Source organism: Bufo gargarizans, chromosome 2, assembly GCF_014858855.1.
Source record: "Bufo gargarizans isolate SCDJY-AF-19 chromosome 2, ASM1485885v1, whole genome shotgun sequence".
In the NCBI taxonomy this organism is placed as follows: Eukaryota; Metazoa; Chordata; class Amphibia; order Anura; family Bufonidae; genus Bufo; species Bufo gargarizans.
The window spans coordinates 520,724,646-520,743,952 of record NC_058081.1 but is presented as its reverse complement, the minus strand read 5'-3'; the positions used below and the strand labels follow the sequence as shown (position 1 = coordinate 520,743,952).

Here is a 19,307-nt window from a genome sequence, read left to right as displayed (position 1 = left end):
GCCATACTCAGGAGAAGTTGGGGAATGTGTTTTGGGGTGTCATTTTACATATACCCATGCTGGGTGAGAGAAATATCTTGGCAAAAGACAACTTTTCCCATTTTTTTTATACAAAGTTGGCATTTGACCAAGATATTTTTCTCACCCAGCATGGGTATATGTAAAATGACACCCCAAAACACATTCCCCAACTTCTCCCGAGTACGGCGATACCACATGTGTGACACTTTTTTGCAGCCTAGATGCGCAAAGCAGCCCAAATTCCTTTTAGGAGGGCATTTTTAGACATTTGGATCCAAGACTTCTTCTCACGCTTTCGGGCCCCTAAAATGCCAGGGCAGTATAAATACCCCACATGTGACCCCATTTTGGAAAGAAGACACCCCAAGGTATTCGATGAGGGGCATGGCGAGTTCATAGAAATTTTTATTTTTTGGCACAAGTTAGCGGAAATTTTTTATTTTTTTTTATTTTCTCACAAAGTCTCCCTTTCCGCTAACTTGGGACAAAAAATAAAAAACTTCCATAAACTAAATATGCCCTTCACGGAATACCTTGGGGTGTCTTCTTTCCGAAATGGGGTCACATGTGGGGTATTTATACTGCCCTGGCATTTTAGGGGCCCTAAAGCGTGAGAAGAAGTCTGGAATATAAATGTCTAAAAAATTTTACGCATTTGGATTCCATGAGGGGTATGGCGAGTTCATGTGAGATTTTATTTTTTGACACCAGTTAGTGGAATATGAGACTTTGTAAGGAGGAAAAAATAAAAAAAAAATTAAAAAAAAAAATCCGCTAACTTGGGCCAAAAAAAAATGTCTGAATGGAGCCTTACAGGGGGGTGATCAATGACAGGGGGGTGATCAGGGAGTTTATATGGGTTATCACCCCCCTGTAAGGCTCCATTCAGACGTCCGTATGCGTTTTGCGGATCCGATCCATGTATCCGTGGATCTGCAAAACACATACGGACGTCTGAATGGAGCCTTACAGGGGGGGGGTGATCAATGACAGGGGGGTGATCAAGGACAGGGGGGTGATCAGGGAGTCATAAGGGGTTAATAAGTGACAGGGGGGGGGGGGGTGTAGTGTAGTGTAGTGGTGTTTGGTGCTACTTTACTGAGCTACCTGTGTCCTCTGGTGGTCGATCCAAACAAAAGGGACCACCAGAGGACTAGGTAGCAGGTATATTAGACACTGTTATCAAAACAGCGTCTAATATACCTGTTAGGGGTTAAAAAAAAAAAAAAAAAAAAAAAAAAAAAAAAAAAAAGTAATCGCATCTCCAGCCTGCCAGCGAACGATCGCCGCTGGCAGGCTGGAGATCCACTCGCTTACCTTCCGTTCCTGTGAACGCGCGCGCCTGTGTGCGCGCGTTCACAGGAAATCTCGGCTATCGCGAGATGACGCACGGATGCGTCCAGGAGGAATGAATCAACCACCTTCCGGACGCATCCGTGCGTTAGGCGGTCGGGAGGTGGTTAATAGTTTTGATACCTTCAGTGTGAATCTACAATTTTCATAGTCATGAAAACTCTTTGAATGAGGTGTGTCCAAACTTTTGGTCTGTACTGTATATCTATCTATCTATCTATCTCAAGTCAATAAAAGGCTTTTACTATTCAGATGAACTTGGACCCACAGCAAAGACATTTATAAGACTCATAATTCCTGGAGTTCCCCTTAAGGTTTTGACATTTCTCGCACAAGACTTGGAGAAAAATAATAATAAATTGCACCTCAGACTTGAGTCTCCTGGATCTCTTCAAGGGAATGTTTGTCTTCTCGGTTCTTGCAGCTTCTTTGGGGTCCTCGCATGGCTCTGCCACTTCCACTTTCTCCTCAACTTTTAAACTTGGTTTCTGGATGCCCTAAAGGTCACAAAACAGAGAGAGAGAAAACAGTGTTCGGACAGGTACATGACTTCAGAACTAAAGGCAAAGGCACTTTGCATGTAACTCACCATGAGACTGATCCCCGACTGGAAGAGCTCATAAGGGTAGAGAATTCGCTCATAGTGTGTCTTCAGTAGAGACCCTGTGCCCTTCCCTGACACGTACCCCAAACGACTGCCCACTTTTGACCACTTCTTCTCCTTGCTAATGATGTCAAAGCCTCCTTCACTGGAAACAACCTGCAGGGGTACAGAAAAGAGAATGGAACATCTGACCAGAAAACCATTTGTGGATACACCCAGCGTCCAGGATCACGTGACTAAAGCCCAGAGCAGAGCTCCTTGACAGTTACAAATATATTTGTCAGTGTCTTGTCTAGACGTAATAGAACTATTTGAATATGATGTCTAAATGGAACTTTAAAAGGATTTTCCCATCTCATAAAGCTAGGATAGGCAATCACTTTCTGATGAATGTGGGTCCAACCTCTGGGACCCTCCATCAATCCTGAGAATGAAGGAGTTGCAGCTGAATTCCCCATAGTTTTTAAGAACTCTGCATGCCATCAGAGAAGGAGAATGTTCTTGTCTACATCCTATAACTTAAAAAAAAACCTTCCCAATTACAATCATTGACAGGAAGCAAAGATCTGAAACACAATGGAGCAGACAGTACAAATGTTAGTTGGCCATTCACACTAGATCTATGTTGGTGGAATCCAATATCAATTGGGTTCAGCTGACCATCAAACGCGTATGGGGCCTCCTGACTTTTCCCTGACAGATGTCAAGAAAGTTAAGGATCGGGCAAGTTGGATTTCAACAGCCTGATCCTTTTGTTCTGGGAAAGATAAGCCATGGCAGACTGCTCTGGCAGCAGCTTTCTTCCCATTCACGACATTAATACTCTGCCAAGCTGAGCATACATATATAAGGGAGGGTCTGGAGAGAAGGCTGCCAGCTGAGCGTTCTGCAGACAGTTATCTCATGGGTATGGCAGTTTAAAATTCACCAGATTTATCACAGCAGCTGATGCTGTACACTAGTTCCAATTCCTCTTTAGACTCCTCTTTGCGCCAAACATTTGGTGCAAAATTGTGCATCTTGAGCCACCAAAGGCAGGTACAGTGGACTATGTTAGGTTTAGATTTGTCATAAATATGTCTAAAATGAGACATGCAAGACTGGCATAAATTACATCATGATCAGGCGTAGAAACCATAGTAAATCTAGGCCAATGTACTGTATATTAGAAATTTGCTGTATGTTTCATCACACAGTGATAAAAGAGATGTCCATCAGACTCTCATTCCTCACCTTACTCAGTGCATACAAATCGAGAAGCCTACGATCCACCACTGGGATCCTGAGTGTAGATCCTTGCAGCTCCCAGAATTTTGCCAGCTGATCCAGAAAGTCGAGCTTCACGCGGGTCATAGCCTAGGAATCAAGATGCTGAAGTTATTTTTGGTGCTTTTTCACAACTGGAAGCAGTTTTACAAAAGAAGCTGATTGCTTTTCCTGCAGCAAGAGGCTCTTAAAGGGAATTTACAGATGGAAGCTAACCGGAGATAGGTCTGAAAACTAAGGGGCTACAACATCTGAAGATGTTCAGCAGAAGATTAGATCAATGAAGGTTGATTTAATGTAAGTTTTGTGTCTGATATTTCTTGGCCAAATGGCTTCGGGCACTATATGGACTTGGTGGATGCCAATTAAAGGGAAACATAGCAGATAGACAGAGTCCCTTCGATAAAGGGATCTTACAGATGTGCTAAGAATTAGTGGGTGCAGAGATACCACTAAGGAGGGCAGAATAAAGCAGAAGGCTAATGATAAAGGGGCCCATGTGGAGTGACTCTCTTGACCAGTCCACATCACATCTCAAGCTGGACATACACATTCATTTGTAATTTAGAATATTTCGGTGGGACTGGCCGACTATGTAATGTGCATGGGGATGTCCCAACTTTTCCAGACAGCATACATTAGGGGGAAAAGAACTGGCCAGCTGGATCTCTGAGTTATCTGGCCGTAGCTTATTCCACGTTCCAGCATGTGTGTCCGGGGGAATTGCTTTCATTCACCAGACAAGCATTAGATATCTGAAGTGCATGGTCAGATGCCACTAAAGCACGAATTTTGCACCCACTAATTGAGCGGGGTTTTCTTTTAAACAGACATTACAAGAGAGAGGTAATGACATGATAACGTTCTGCATTCATGCACATGACTGCATTTAAAATCCATGTCCGATCAGCATTTTTGGTGGATTGTGAGAAAAATGCTGAATGCACATGGAAGTAGTCCGTATTTTGCAGACCGCAATATGGCAATCAGGGATATGCTGCTGATAATAAACAGAAGTGAATGGGAGGAACCACTGTGGTAGCAATCATTCCTTCCACATTCCGTTTGCATAGCCCTGTGCAATCAGACCGCTGCAAACGATCTCCGACGGATGTGTTATCATCCGTTTGCACAGCCCTGCGCAATCAGGCCGATGCACGAACATCAGGCTGCGTAATACAGCCTTTTTGTGAAAAATATAAGGCTTCTTATGAGGACTTATTTGCCCATCTCCACATGACACTTCAACCCCTGCTGAAGACCTACTAGACCAATGTGGTTATATGGACATTATGTCTGTGATCACAATTAGGGATGAGCGAATCGACTACGGATGAAACATCCAAAGTCGATTTGCATAAAACTTTGACTACTGTACGGAGCGAGGGCCAGTACTAGAATGTATTGGCTCAGATGAGCCAAAGTAACTTTGCAAAGTCTCGCGAGACTTCGCATAATAACTTTATAAATTAATTTCTACTGTAAAAAAAACAAAAACCATTTCCCACTTGGAACCAAACCCCGGTTCGGGAAATGTTTTTTTTTTTTACAGTACAAATTAATTTATGAATGTATCGGAGCCAATACATTCTAGTACTGTACGGAGTGCTCGCTCCGTACAGTAGTCAAATTTTTATGCGAATCGACTTTGGATGTTTCATCCGAAGTCCATTCGCTCATCCCTAAGCAAAATAGTCATTTAGGATGTGAGGATATCCTGCAATGTTCCTGCAAAAACCCTTAGTCACGGCAGAAAACTACTAGTGTTGTCAAAGGGACACAGAGAAGCTCTTCTCATTCACTTCAATGGGGCCGCAGAAGATGCGGACAGCACTCCGTGTGCTGTCCGCATCCGTTGCTTCGTTCTGTGGCCCCGCTAATAAAATATAACATGTCCTATTCTTGTCCGCACTTTGCGGACAAGAATAGGCATTTATATTAAAGGCTGTCCGTGACATTCCGCAAATTGCAGAACATGCACAGACCCCATCCGTGTTTTGCAGATCCGCGATTTGCGGACCGCTAAACACACCACGGTCGTGTGCATGAGGCCTAAGCCTGTGAGATCAAGCTGTGACAGCTTAAGGGCTCATTCACACGAACGTGTGCTGCCTGTTGCCGTATTGCAAACCGCATTTGCGGATCTGCAATACACAGGCACCGTCCCGTGTGCATTCCGCATCACGGATGCAGACCAGTTCATTTCAATGTGTCCGCAAATCCAGAGATGCGGAACGGAACACTACGAAGTGCTTCCTGGGGTTCTGTTCCGTGCCTCCGCACTGCAAAAAGATAGAACTTGCTCTATCTTTTTGCGGAATGGACAGATCGCGGACCCATTCAAGTGAATGGGTCCGCGAACCCCATGCCGCTGTGCCACAGTCGGTGCCCATGCATTGCAGACCGGAATTTGTGATCCACAGCACGGGCTTCACACGGTCGTGTGAACAAGCCCTAACACAAGATTAAGATGGGAGGGAGATGTCATTGAAGGCTCTACAGCAGCTACTTGACATATCTACACAATAATCTCTGCACAGCATGACAAATACGTGTCACCTATGACGGTGCTGAGAATAAGATGTAAATGAGCAGCTGAGGATAATGCAGCTTACTCTGCTATTCCTATGCTGAACCACCAGACTCTGACGCTGCGAGCTGCTATTCGCTGTGTGTCCCCCATGACAACACTAGGTTACTGTGCCCTGTCAGCTCAGTGTTATCATAGGACACCCGGCTGTCAAGTAATCCCATCCCGCTTTCATTACTTGTGCTGTAACGAGAGAATGGTATGAAGTCTGACGTCCCAATGATGATGGAGTCTAAGAGCCAGAAGTACTGTCATAGGGACATAGAAGCATTTTTTTTTTTCCACATACGAGTGACTTTCATAAAGATTTTCTGATAGTTCTGCTTTAGGAATCAATTTTGGAGTACCAGCGGGCACATCCCCAAATTGGCACCCTCCCTTTATAAACCAGATAAGAAGGTGAAGTCAATAAATCAATGAGGGATTTCAACAGGATGCTGTATAATGCCCTAGTGTTCAGTGCCAGGCTACAGGGCAGATAACTAACTGGAGGGTTACAAGGCCTTAAGTCTGACTATTGACTTAAAATATTAAAGGGATTATACAGGAATTGATAACGATGACCTATCCTCTGGATAGGTCATCATTAACAGATGGGCGGGGGTCCTCTTCAAACTTCAGAACTCTGTTGAGCGCAGGGGGCTCCTGGCAGCTTTCCAAGCACAGCGCCGCACATCATATAGTGGCTGCTCTTGGTATTGCAGCTCGGCCCCATTGACACGAACGGAGCTGAGCTGCAACTAGGCCATGAGTCTGATGAACGTGACATCACACGGTCTAGGAAGCGGTATGGCCACCTCAAGTGGACCAGTACACACCACCGATACAAACTCTAGTAGTAAAGCTGCAGAAACAGGGCAGAGGGTAAAAGTGGAGACATTACATAACATCTCACCTCCAGCTCATTCAGACGCTGCACCCGGGGAGTGAAACAGAAGCTCTTGACGTCACAGGCGAAGGGAGGCTGCCAGTCCTGTAAAGAGAGGGAGGGAAATCCCTTTATTACGGCATCTGATTGTCCAGAAGGTCCAGCGGAAAGACCCAATGAGGGAAATCCTTGGAGCACAATATTAGAGGATCCGAAATCTATCAGGTCCGACTGCTGTGGAATTAAAGGAATTTTACTGGATTATTCAGATAAGACCCCATTACATCCCTAAGAAAGGGGTTGCTCTCACCCCTCTGAGGTGGAAATGGCTGCAGGGGGCACTCTGCAGCAAAGCATCAGGGGCCCGATTCAGAAATAATGTATTGGGGGGGGGGGGGGGGGGTTTCTGCCATTACCTAATGGTACATTATATTACAAGGAGACTCAAGCACGGGGGCGGTCGGCTGAATATCATATGTCAGCACACAATGCACCACTATACAGGCAGGAATGCAGGGTGCGTTTAAAGGGCCACAACCCAAAACTGCAGCCCGCCACATAATAAGAGGAGCGGCTGATATCAGTCACACCTAGGGATGAAGTAGTGATTATGGGGGCCCTCTACACCTCAGTCAGCCTCTGCACGGCCTGATATGGCTGATACCAGGGAACAGTCAGTAGTCAGTGTGCAAGGGAGGTGGCTGTGGGGCTGCAGACAACGGGGAGACTTATCAAACCGGTGTAAAGTAGAACTGGCTTAACAACCAATCAGATTCCACCTTTTTATTTTCCAAAGGTGCTGTAAAAATGAAAGGTGGAATCTGGTTGGTTGCTATGGGCAACTAAGCCAGTTCTACTTTACACCAGTGTGATAAATTCCCCCCAACATCTCTACCCCTGTGTTTTGCTGACCGGCAGGGGCTCCCCCCACAATCAGACACTAATGGCCTATTCCCACCTCTCAAACAAGTCACTCAGCTTTTATGGGCAAGTACTAAAGGCGACGGCCGCCTCAGGATGTTTCCCCGCATGTACTGCGAGACTGCAGGGATTTAACATTACCGGTAACTGCTTTATTTTAATTTATTTTTAATTACTGGAAAAAACATAAAATAACATTTTAAAAATCGGCAGTGAGCCTTATAGTAAAAATTCATTTTAACATTATATATATTTAATCTTTTAAGTTATTATAAATGTTATACACAGCAAACTTCCTTTTTTGTTCAGCTTTTTATCATCCAGAAGTGATCCCTCTTCTACAGCGTGAAACAACCTTAGGGCTCGTTCACACGACCGTATGGCTTTTTCAGTGTTTTGCGGGCCGTTTTTAACTGATCCGTTTTTTGTTTCAGTAGTGTTTCCGGTTCCATTCCGTTTTTCCGTATGGCATATACAGTAATTACATAGAAAAAATTGGGCTGGGCATAACATTTTCAATAGATGGTCCCGCAAAAATGGAACGGATACGGAAGACATACCGAGTACATTCCGTATGTGTTCAGTTTTTTTTTGCGGACCCGTTGACTTGAATGGAGTCACGGAACGTGATTTGCAGGCAATAACAGGACATGTTCTATCTTTGAATGGAATGTGCATACGGAGTACATTCCGTTTTATTTGAGGAACCATTGAAATGGTTCCATATACAAAACTCAAAAACCGGCCCATATACAAAGCGCAAAAAACGTTTGCGTGAACAAGCCGTTACAAATAACTTTTTCCAGAACTTTTTGATAGTAATCCAGCAAAGGCTAGGTCCCATTAACGGTCCTGGCACCTCACAAACTGCATTACAGTTTAAATGAATAGATTTTATTTTATTTATTTTTTGCATCATATGATTGTTTTTATTTTGTGTGCTGTCATTTTCCAGATTATTTTTATTTATTTTTTTGGATTTTTCAATATTTTATAGCATTAAACAATTCATATCTGAGTATCTTATGGTTACCTCACGCTTCTTATTTCAGGATATAGCCTGCGTATTACCGGTATTTGTTACCGCAGACTCCATGTATCTTAGGTACAGGACACATATTTTCATGGGGCCAGGAGCCCCCGTCTCATACATGCAGACCAGGAGGCATTTCCTAAGTAGGTGTCAGGTTTGGGCATGGCAGAGGCGGGCGCACAATGAAGGCTTTACGCTTGATCTGTCGGAGTTAAATCCTGGTAACATGAATGACGCCATCGCTGAGCTTCATGCAAATCTGAGCGGACAGGTGATGGAGGTAAACGGCGGCTTTGTGTCTGCGTCTTACCTTAGGGGGTCTTATTTTGCATATTCCAGTTCTCTCGGCAATGGGTCGGATGCGTCCAATGAAGCTCAGGGGGTCGGAGAATTCCTCCCAGCTGGGCTCAAACACCGGGCACTCCGGAGGGGGCACAAACTCATTGTATGACGCCATGCCAGGCAGCAGTGCTGTTTCCACCGACATAGCTATTCAGTCTAGTTGGAGGGATGTTCAGATGCCAGCCGGGTCCGTGCCCTGGCACTAACTGTCCCTCCTCATTGCCAGGCAGTACAAAGCTCTTGGTCCTCAGGGCAGGGGATGGGGGCGGTAGAATAGATCAGCTGTTTCACCCCAAAATTCCCATAGTCAATGGGGTTGCCTCATTTAATTTTCTGTTACCTGAAAGAACCCAGATGACCCCTGACAACACCACCCCCTGTAATTATCTCTGACAACCGACACACCTGTAGATCTTAAAAAACCAAGACATTACATCTCCCCCTCCCAAGGCAGGCCACCTCCAGATTACTCCTGACAAGCAGGACACACTCAGGTCATCATCCCCTGATGAGCCCCGACAACCAGATTGTCTCTGGAAAGACAATAGAAAAATCACTCCCTAATAAAGACACCACCTAACAATTGGCCTTGAAAACCAGAACCCCACCCGCCCCTACAGATCAACTACTGACAACCAAGACGCTTTCAGATCGCCCCCTGACAACCAGACCAACTAATCAATGAGAAAGCCTGACAACAAGGGTACCAGAAAAAGACTCCTGACAACCAGGCGAATCTTTCACCGAGAAGCCCTGACCACCAGAATATTATTCCGGGCAACCCAACCAATGGGTGATAAGTTCTGACAACCCAGGCTCCAGAAGTTTATACCTGACAACCAGATTAATGTCACTTATAAACCCTGACAACCAGGATACCAGAGGCCAATGAATTACTGATAAAGCCTGGCAACCAGGGCACGAAGACTGCACCTGACACCTAAGACGAGGCGGATCGGCCCCGACAACCTGGACAAGGCCGAAGAGACACCCCCAGATCACTCCTGGGAAAAGGTGAACCCCGGATCTCCTCTCCTGCCATCAGCTCCGGTCCGGAAAAAAACTCCTGCTGAAGGGTGAGGGCCCCTGGACAGCCCCGATCGCCACACTCCTCCTGGGGGCCCCTCCTGTACAGGTAGAGAGCAGTGCGGCTCCCCGGGCCCGGTCCTGGCGGTCTGTGCGTCCCCGGTGTGATGACGGAGCCCCGACCGGCCTCCCGACACTTATCTCACCCCCCCGGCCGAGTCCCTCAGTCACCGGGCACCAAACACCGGTTTGTTTTCGTCTCAGTCCGTTGCCGGAAGCTGGGGGTCACCGGAAACCGGAACTGTCCCCCTCCGCCAGTCGGGAGCAGGTACTGCCCAGCCGCTGTGGTGGCGGCCGTACCCGGAGATGAGATCCGCGTAGATTTAAGACGGTACCGCGTCAGGTGGCGGCTCTTTCACAGCATTATTGATGCTTAACCGGGCGGAGGGATCTGGGGTGCAGGGCTGCTCGGTATCACTCCGCCTCATCCTGTGCTGCCTGTTCTACAATGCTGCATTACCAGGTGCGACCAGCAGGGGCAGCAGCCTCATTCTGGAGACTGGAAGTGACAGGTCCTGCCATGTAAACAATGCCATAAACATTGGACGGAAGCAGGAGGATGGTTGAACAATCAATAATGGGGCAGTGATTTTTCATAAAACTTTTTATATGGTATAGAGATATATCAAAAGTTTTGATCGGTGGTGGTGTGAGCGCTAGAACGAGGAGAGAGAAGTGCTCACATATATACAGGAGAGGAAATGAGGCGGACGCAATCGAAAGTCTATAGGCCCGTCTTTATTCCACCTACCGCAGAGAGGGGACGGAGCACGAGTCAATGTCGGATCTCCCGCTGCCTGGTTTCTACTTGGTTGGCATGCAGACAGACACAGGGGGACATCTACTAAGGGACTTGCAAGTCCTCTTTTCTATACCGACCATGCGATAATATTTAGTCGCACAGCCGGTTTTAGGCACTGCGACGTGTCACAGAAAAGTGGCGCACCATTTTTTTGTATAATAGTCAATGGTGTCGCACTGTGACATGCTGCATCTGCGACACGGCAGTCGCAAAAAATCCATCCAAGTTGGGTTTTTGTGCAACTGTCCCATCGCAGTGCAACCCCATTGACTATCATTATAGTTGTACTGTGTAGTTGTACCCGTTTTGTCGCCGTGTAGCCCTAGCCTTATGCTGTGTCCATCAGTTGGGCGGGGGTGGGGGGGCCGGGACTCCAGGCCTTGCAAATTTACTAACATTTACGCCTGACAGACATATGGATGTGAACAGGACGCGGTGTACTGTCTGCATCTTTTGCGGCCCCATTGAAAGGAATGGCACATCTTAGGCTACTTTCACACTGGCGTTTTGGTTTCCGTTTGTGAGATCCGTCATGGGCTCTCAGAAGCGGTCCAAAACGGATCAGTTTTGCCCTTAATGCATTCTGAATGGATAAGGATCCGCTCAGAATGCATCAGTCTGGCTCCGTTCCGCGTTGGTGTCCGTCTGACGAAACTGATCCGTCCTGACACACAATGTAAGTTCAATGGGGACGGATCCATTTTCACTGACACAATATGGCACAATAGAAAACGGATCCGTCCCCCATTGACTTTCAAAGGTGTTCAAGTCAAGACGGATACGTCTTGGCTATGTTAAAGATAATACAAACAGATCCATTCTAAACGGATGCATGCGGTTGTATTATCTGAACGGATGCGTTTGTGCAGATCCGCACAAAACGCGAGTGTAAAAGTAGCCTAATTCGGGAAAAAATGCAGACCAAAACTACGGCCATGTGAATGAGCCATAAAGGAGCGCACAAATGGATCAGATTAGGCCCCTTTCACACGGGCGAGTATTCCACGCGGGTGCAATGCGTGATGTGAATGCATTGCACCCGCACTGAATCCTGACCCATTCATTTCTATGGGGCTGTGCACACTAGCGGTGATTTTCATGCATCACTTGTGCGTTGCGTGAAAATCGCAGCATGTTCTATATTGTGCGTTTATCACGCAACGCAGGCCCCATAGAAGTGAATGGGGCTGCGGGAAAATCGCAAGCAAGTGCGGATGCAGTGCGATTTTCACGCACGGTTGCTAGGAGACGATCGGGATGGAGACCCGATCATTTTATTATTTTCCCTTATAACATGGTTATAAGGGAAAATAATATTCTGAATTCAGAATGCATAGTACAATAGCGCTGGAGGGGTTAAAAAATAATAATTTAACTCGCCTTAGTCCACTTGCTTGCGCAGCCGGCTTTTCCTTCTGTCTTCATCTTAGCTGTGTGCAGTAACAGGACCTGTGGTGACATCAATACGGTCATCACATGATCCAAAACATGCATGGCGTCTGTGTGCGTTCCGCAATTTGCGGAACGGCACGGACAGCCATTGATATAACTGCCTATTCTTGTCCGCAAAACGCAGACAAGAATAGAACATGTTATATTTTTTTAGCGGGGCCGCGGAACGGAGCAACAGATGCGGACAGCACACGGAGTGCTGTCTGCATCTTTTGCGGCCTATTGAAGTGAATGGGTCCTCATCCGAGCCGCGAACACATGCGGGCTGCCATCTTAACTCACAAGTCCGGCGATGCACAGGTAAGCCCGGGAGCAGGCAGTTCCGAGAACAGCCCGATGAAGGCCCCCGCTGGCTGTTCTCGGAACTGCCTGCTTCCGGTGACCGCATTTGTTTCAGTCTGGCTCGCGGCACAGGTAAGGGTTTACCTGTGCATCGCCGGACTTGTGAGTTAAGATGGCAGCCCGCATGTGTTTGCGGGAGAACACAGCGAACTGGCCATTACTGCTTACTGGTACTAAAGCACAGGAGTGGGTAGGTGTTTATCACACTCAGAGCCAGAAAAGTTTGCTGGATATTTCGTTGTCTAGACCAGGGATCAGCAACCTCCAGCTGTTCTGAAACTACAACTCCCAGAATCCTCCTTTCACTTCTATGGGAGTTACAAGAACAGCCAAGAAAATGTTAGGAGTTGTAGTTGCACAGCAGCTGGAGTGCCGAAGATTACTGACCCCTGGTCTAGTCCTTTATATCAAGTCTTATCATGGACACTTCTATCAAAATTTTTTATTATAGTAACAGCTTACATGTGAATATTTTATATCATTTTGGTTCTTTCAAAGTAACGTATCACATGCTTTCTGCCCCCAAACAACCCCCAGTACTTGATGGAGCTCTTGATGCTGTTTTCAATGGTCCCTTTGTTACGGCCGTTATATCAGTCCTGTAAAAAAAAACTTTTAGAACGTATATGTAAATGAGCTGACTCAGGTCAAGGGGGTGGAGAGCTCTCCACGTCGGTGGCCTCCGTGGCTTGTCTGACATCCCGGAGCAGTGGAAACACCAATACAAGCCACTCTAAAATCTAGTGCGCGCGATGGGCCATTCACCAGGATGTAGTGCGCAGGATTTTGTACAAGACGGACCTTCCCGCTGCTCTGGGACCTTGTACAGTGCTCAATGGTATAAGCTTTCAGAAAGCCCCACGCTGGTATACTATCTGATCCAAATAACAATTAGAAGTGTACAGACGCGCATAGTGTTGAGCGAAGCGAGCTTTGGATGCTTCATCCGAAGTCGCTTCGTTCAAAACTTCAGAATAAAACTGTACGGAGATCCGTCTTCATACAGTATTAGAATGTTTGAACAAAAATTAGTTATTCGCTAAGTTGTGCGTGACTTCGTTGAATAACTTCGGTAGTTGATTTATTAAAGTGGAAAACCGCTTTAAAACTTAAGACCGATCTCAGTTTTTAGCTCATCGGAGCCCATACACTTTAATGCTGTACAGAGACTGATCTCCGTACAGTATTTTTCCGAGGTTTTGAGCGAAGCGACTTTGGATGAAGCATCCGAAGCTCGCTTCACTCATTACAGGCTCAAATCACACATATGTTGTGGCTTGAATTTGTAACAAAAGTCACAGCGCTATGCTGAACGGATAAGGGTCCATTCACACTTCCGCAATTTTGCGGAACAGGTGCGGACCCATTCATTTTCAATGGGGCCTGAATGTGCTGTCCACATTTGCAGATCTGCACTTCCGTTCCGCAAAAAAATAGAACATGTCTTATTCTTGTCCGCAATTGCGGACAAGAAAAGGCATTTTCTATGAGAGTGCCGGCGATGTGCGGTCCGCAAAATGCAGAATGCACATTGCCGGTGTCCGTATTTTGCGGATCCGCAAAACACACACGGACGTGTGAATGGACCCTTAGGGTCAGTTACATGTGTAAAATGTGGCAAAAAACACCTAAAAACAGCCTCTCATTAATTTGAAAAGGTCAGCACTTTCTTTTTATTCAAGCGTGTACAATAGAAGCAGCATGTCCTATCTTGGGGCAGAAACAGTACTGATTTTCCCATTCAAATGCACCATTTGCGATGTGCACATACGCACGTTTTTTTTTTTTTTTTTCTGCCAAAAATGCTTGTGGGAAAAGTACTATAGAATTTAATAAAGTTTTGAAAAGGGAAGTGTAGTTTTATTTCTTCTGGTACATAAAAGTGCAATTCTGGATGATTATTAAAATTTTCATTAAAAGGCGCGGGTAATTTAATGCAATTATTGGATCTCATAGTGAACGCACAGATGTGCTATTATATGTTATCTAAAATGACTCCTGGGATGAAGAAGAAGCATGGAGTTTCTATGGAAGCTGTGGAGTCTAAGGCTGGGTTCAGACCTGAGCGTTTTACAGCGCGTTCCTACACGCTGTAAAACGCTCAACAGGCAAGAACCAATGATTCCCTATGGGAATGGTTCTCACCTGAGCGTTTTACAGCGCGTACGATCACGCTGTAAAACGCCCGGCGCCCCAAGAAGTACAGGAGCTTCTTTGGGGCGTCTTGTCGCGCGTTCCCGTACATAGACTTCAGCAGGAACGCGCGACAATGGGCGTTCGCTTGTCTCTGTATGCGCGATTGCAAACGCCCGTAAAATCGCGCATACAGAGCGTACGTTCAGTACGCTCAGGTCTGAACCCAGCGTAAATAAAAAGCATTAAAAAATCTGCCTGAAAAACGCTTTACAAAAAACTTGCTGAAAAACGCATCAACAAACATAAAAACCTGCTTGGATTCAGCGCTGATTTTTATTTATTTTTTTACACGTGTGTTTTGAAAATCACCCGTGCGAACCCACCCCTACAATGTCCACCAGGTTCTGTTGTGATGGACCTCTGAAAGATCTAACTGGTTTGCAACGTAAAAACAAGTGTAAATAGAAAAAATAAAAAGGTTTTATAAAATATATAAAAATTCAAATAACTCCCCTTTCTCCATTCTATAAATAAAAATAATAAAGATCATAGGCATCTCCAAATCCCAAAACACTCAAAGTATTAAAATATAAAGGTATTTATCCCATACTGTGAACAGCGTAACGCAAACAAAATGAAAATGGCAGATTTTGTGTCGTTTCACAAAAGTAATCAAAAAGTAATACACAACCCAAAATGGTATCAATAAAAATAAAGATCACGCTGCAAAAAAAGAGCCCTCAAACAGCTCCTTATACATAAATTATAGGGGTCAGAACATGACTGCAAAAAATGCTATTTTTTTTAGTTATTAAAACACAAGAAAAACTATAAAAATGTGATACAGCTGTAATCGTACTGACCCACATAATGAAGGTAACGCCATTTTTATGTCACAGGGATAGTCGTAATTATGAACCCCATAAAACAATGGCGAAATAGCTTTTTTTCTAGTTTCACCTCATTTTGAATTGTTTCCACCCTCCCAATACATAGTATGCAATAGCAAATGTAATTAGAAAGTAACACTTAAGGCCTCTTTCACACTTGCGCTGTCCGGATCTGGCGTGTACTCCATTTGCCGGAATTACACGCCGGATCCGTCTTCAAAATGCTTTCAGTGTTACTATGGCAGCCAGGACGCTATTAAAGTCCTGGTTGCCATAGTAGTAGTGGGGAGCAGTATACTTACCGTCCGTGTGGCTTCGGGGCGCTTCAGAATGACGTCAGAGCGCCCCATGCGCATGGATGACGTGCCATGCAATCACGTCATCCATGCCCGTGGGGCGCCCTGACGTCACTCTGAAGCGCCCCGGGAGCCGCACGGACGGTAAGTATACTGCTCCCCCGCTCCCCACTACACTTTACCATGGCTGCCGGGACTTTAGCGTCCCGGCAGCCATGGTAACCATTCAGAAAAAGCTAAACGTCGGATCCGGCAATGCGCCGAAACGGCGTTTAGCTTAAGGCCGGATCCGGATCAATGCCTTTCAATGGGCATTCATTCCGGATCCGGCCTTGCGGCAAGTCTTCAGGATTTTTGGCCGGAGCAAAAAGCGCAGCATGCTGCGGTATTTTCTCCGGCCAAAAAACGTTCCGGTCCAGAACTGAAGACATCCTGATGCATCCTGAACGGATTTCTCGCCATTCAGAATGCATTAGGATAAAACTGATCAGGATTCTTCCGGCATAGAGCCCCGACGACGGAACTCTATGCCGGAAGAAAAGAACGCAAGTGTGAAAGAGCCCTAACCTGCAAAAAACAAGCCCCATAGAGCAATGCGAACGGAAAAATAAAAAAGTTATGGCTCCGGCAAGGCAGGGAGTAAAAAACCGAAAACATAGAAAATTGCTACGTCCGGAAGGGTTAAAGCTGCATCACATTTATCAAAGGGCCTGTGTTTGATAAATTTGGCACCAGTGCAGACTCAAGTAAAAATGGGGGAGATTTATCAAAATTGGTGTAAAGGAAAACTTGCTTAGTTGCCCATAGCAACCAATCAGATTCCACCTTTCATTTTCCAGAAGAGCTCTAAAAAATGAAAGGTGGAATCTGATTGGTTGATATGGGCAACTAAGGGTACTTTCACACTAGCGTTGTTAGAATCTGGCAGGCAGTTCCAGCAAAGGAACTGACTGCCGGATCCGTATACACACGGAAAGCTGTCTTTTCCGGATCCGTTAGACATGTCTCATACGGAATAACGGATCCGGTATTTAACTTTTCTTTCAAAGATCAAAAGAGAAACCCGCTCCACCTGTGTCCCGGCGCGTGTGCAGACCAGAAAACCAGCGATGCAGCAATTTCCGGAACACTTTGTACTGGATCCTGCATTAATACATCTGCCGGATCTGGCAAGTGCGGTAGTGTTTCGTGATTTTGTCCTGTCAAATACCGCACAAGGGACGGAACGGAAGACATCCTGATGCATACTGAATTCATTACTTTCCATTCAGAATGCATTAGGCCAAAACTAGATTTCAATACCGGAAAAGTACCGTAAACAAATTTTCCTTTACATCAGTTTTAATAAATCTCCCCCAGTGACTTAAAAAAAAAAATTCTGATAAATGTCTTCTCCCCTCCCCAAAATTGTTGTAGTGTTGGAACACAGAGCTATTTTATAATTTTCAGCAAAGCCACTAACGCCAATGTGAACAAAGCCTAAGGCTGGGTTCAGACCTGAGCGTTCGGGATGGAGCGCTCTTTATGCGCGTTTACAATCGCGGCTCCGGAACAAGCAAACGCCCATTGTCGCGCGTTCCCGGAAGTCTATGTACGGGAACGCGCGACAAGACGCCCCAAAGAAGCTCCTGTACATCTTGGGGCGTCGGGCGTTTTACAGCGCGATCGTACGCGCTGTAAAACTCTCAGGTGAGAACCATTCCCATAGGGAATCATTGGTTCTTGCCTGTTGAGCGTTTTACAGCGCGTTCCTACGCGCTGTAAAACGCTCAGGTCTGAACCCAACCTAAGTAGTACAGAGGAGAACTTAGGGTACTTTCATACTTGCGTTAGAGGATTCCGGCAACGGAACTGCCTGCCGGATCCAGAAATCCATATGCAAACGGATAGCATTTGTTTACGGATCCAGCTGACAAATGCATTGAAATACCGGATCCGTCTCTCCGGTGCCATCCAGAAAAACAGATCCGTTATTTATTTTCTCGCAGTTTATAAAACCAGCAAACCGGATCCCTTTTTCTGGAACACGTGGTACTGGATCTGGCATTAATACATTTCAATGGAAATTTATGCTGGATACGGCATTCCGGCAAGTGTTCCAGAATTTTTTCCGGAGAGCGTTTTGGTGTCCGCCTCCAAAGCGGAATGGAGACAGAACGGAGGCAAACTGTTGCATTCTGAGGAGATCCTTTACCATTTAGAATGCATTAGGGCAAAACTGATCTGTTTTGGACCGCTGGTGAGAGCCCTGAACGGATCTCACAAACGGAAAGCCAAAACGCCAGTGTGAAAGGGATAAAACTGAAGCGTTTTTTTTTCCGGTATTGAGCCCCTGTGAGGAAACTCAATACCGGAAAACTTTAAAGGGAACCTGTCACCGGGATTTTGGCCATAGAGCTGGGGACATGGGCTGCTAGATGGCCGCTAGCACATCTGCAATACCCAGTCCCCATAGCTCTGTGTGCTTTTATTGTGTTAAAAAACAGTTTTGATCCATATGCAAATGAACCTCATATGTGTCCTGTATCCGGAGATGAGTCAAGCGGAAAAGAGCCCAGCACCGCCCCGCGTCATCCGAATCTCCTCCTTGCTGGCTGACGTCACAGAGCTGAAGCGCCGAAATCTCGCGATGCGCGAGCTAGCGCATGCGCAGTGTCGGCATCATGTTCAGCATTCATGCTGGGCTCTTTTCCGCTTGACTCGTCTCCGGATACAGGACACATATGAGGTCATTTGCATATCAATCAAAACTGTTTTTTAACACAATAAAAGCACACAGAGCTATGGGGACTGGATATTGCGGATGTGCTAGCGGCCATCTAGCAGCCCATGTCCTCAGCTCTATGCAAAAAATCCTGGTGACAAGTTCCCTATAGCGCTAGTGTGAAAGTAGCCTAAAGAGCTGCTGTCCCTATCAACCAACCAGGCCGCAGCTCTCATTTCTCTCAGGCAGAGTGGAAAAATGAAAGCACAAATAGGATGGTAAAGGCTAAATCCCATGACTCGGAGGGACCTTGTGACGTCAAGGAGTCACGTGACCACAAAGCGAACGCCTCCTCCTCATTCAGAGTGATGGCGTCTGAAGTGAGAGGAGAGCAGAACCAGTGCCTGCCTCTACCACAGGTATTTACACTGGATGCGCTTGACTGATGGTGTCGGAGGGAATCCGTTCTCATCACGTATATTTACAGACTCAGGGAAACACAAAACAGCAGTGATTATAGTGCTGGCGGCGGGATATGTTTACCGACTGGTATTTACACTCATGTGTTAGGTGGAAGTGAACATGGCGGGAAAGAGGGTGA

At 46.0% G+C, this 19,307-nt stretch overlaps 1 protein-coding gene across 2 annotated transcripts in view; it reads right to left on the bottom strand.

Moving 5' to 3' along the window:
• Positions 1-10,761, bottom strand: part of KDM5A (lysine demethylase 5A) — a 68,080-nt gene extending 57,319 nt beyond the window's left edge. Inside the window, exons 1-5 of one of the 2 annotated variants that reach the window (XM_044281393.1) lie at positions 8,967-10,761; positions 6,730-6,807; positions 3,212-3,334; positions 1,964-2,134; positions 1,740-1,871 (exon numbers count right to left, since the gene is read on the bottom strand). In XM_044281393.1, coding sequence (XP_044137328.1) covers positions 1,740-1,871; positions 1,964-2,134; positions 3,212-3,334; positions 6,730-6,807; positions 8,967-9,143 — 681 coding nt within the window. In that variant the 5' untranslated portion in view covers positions 9,144-10,761. The remainder of the gene's footprint in view (positions 1-1,739; positions 1,872-1,963; positions 2,135-3,211; positions 3,335-6,729; positions 6,808-8,966) is intronic. The other variant, XM_044281392.1, reaches the window with a different exon arrangement.
• Between the last annotated feature and the right edge of the window lie 8,546 nt (positions 10,762-19,307).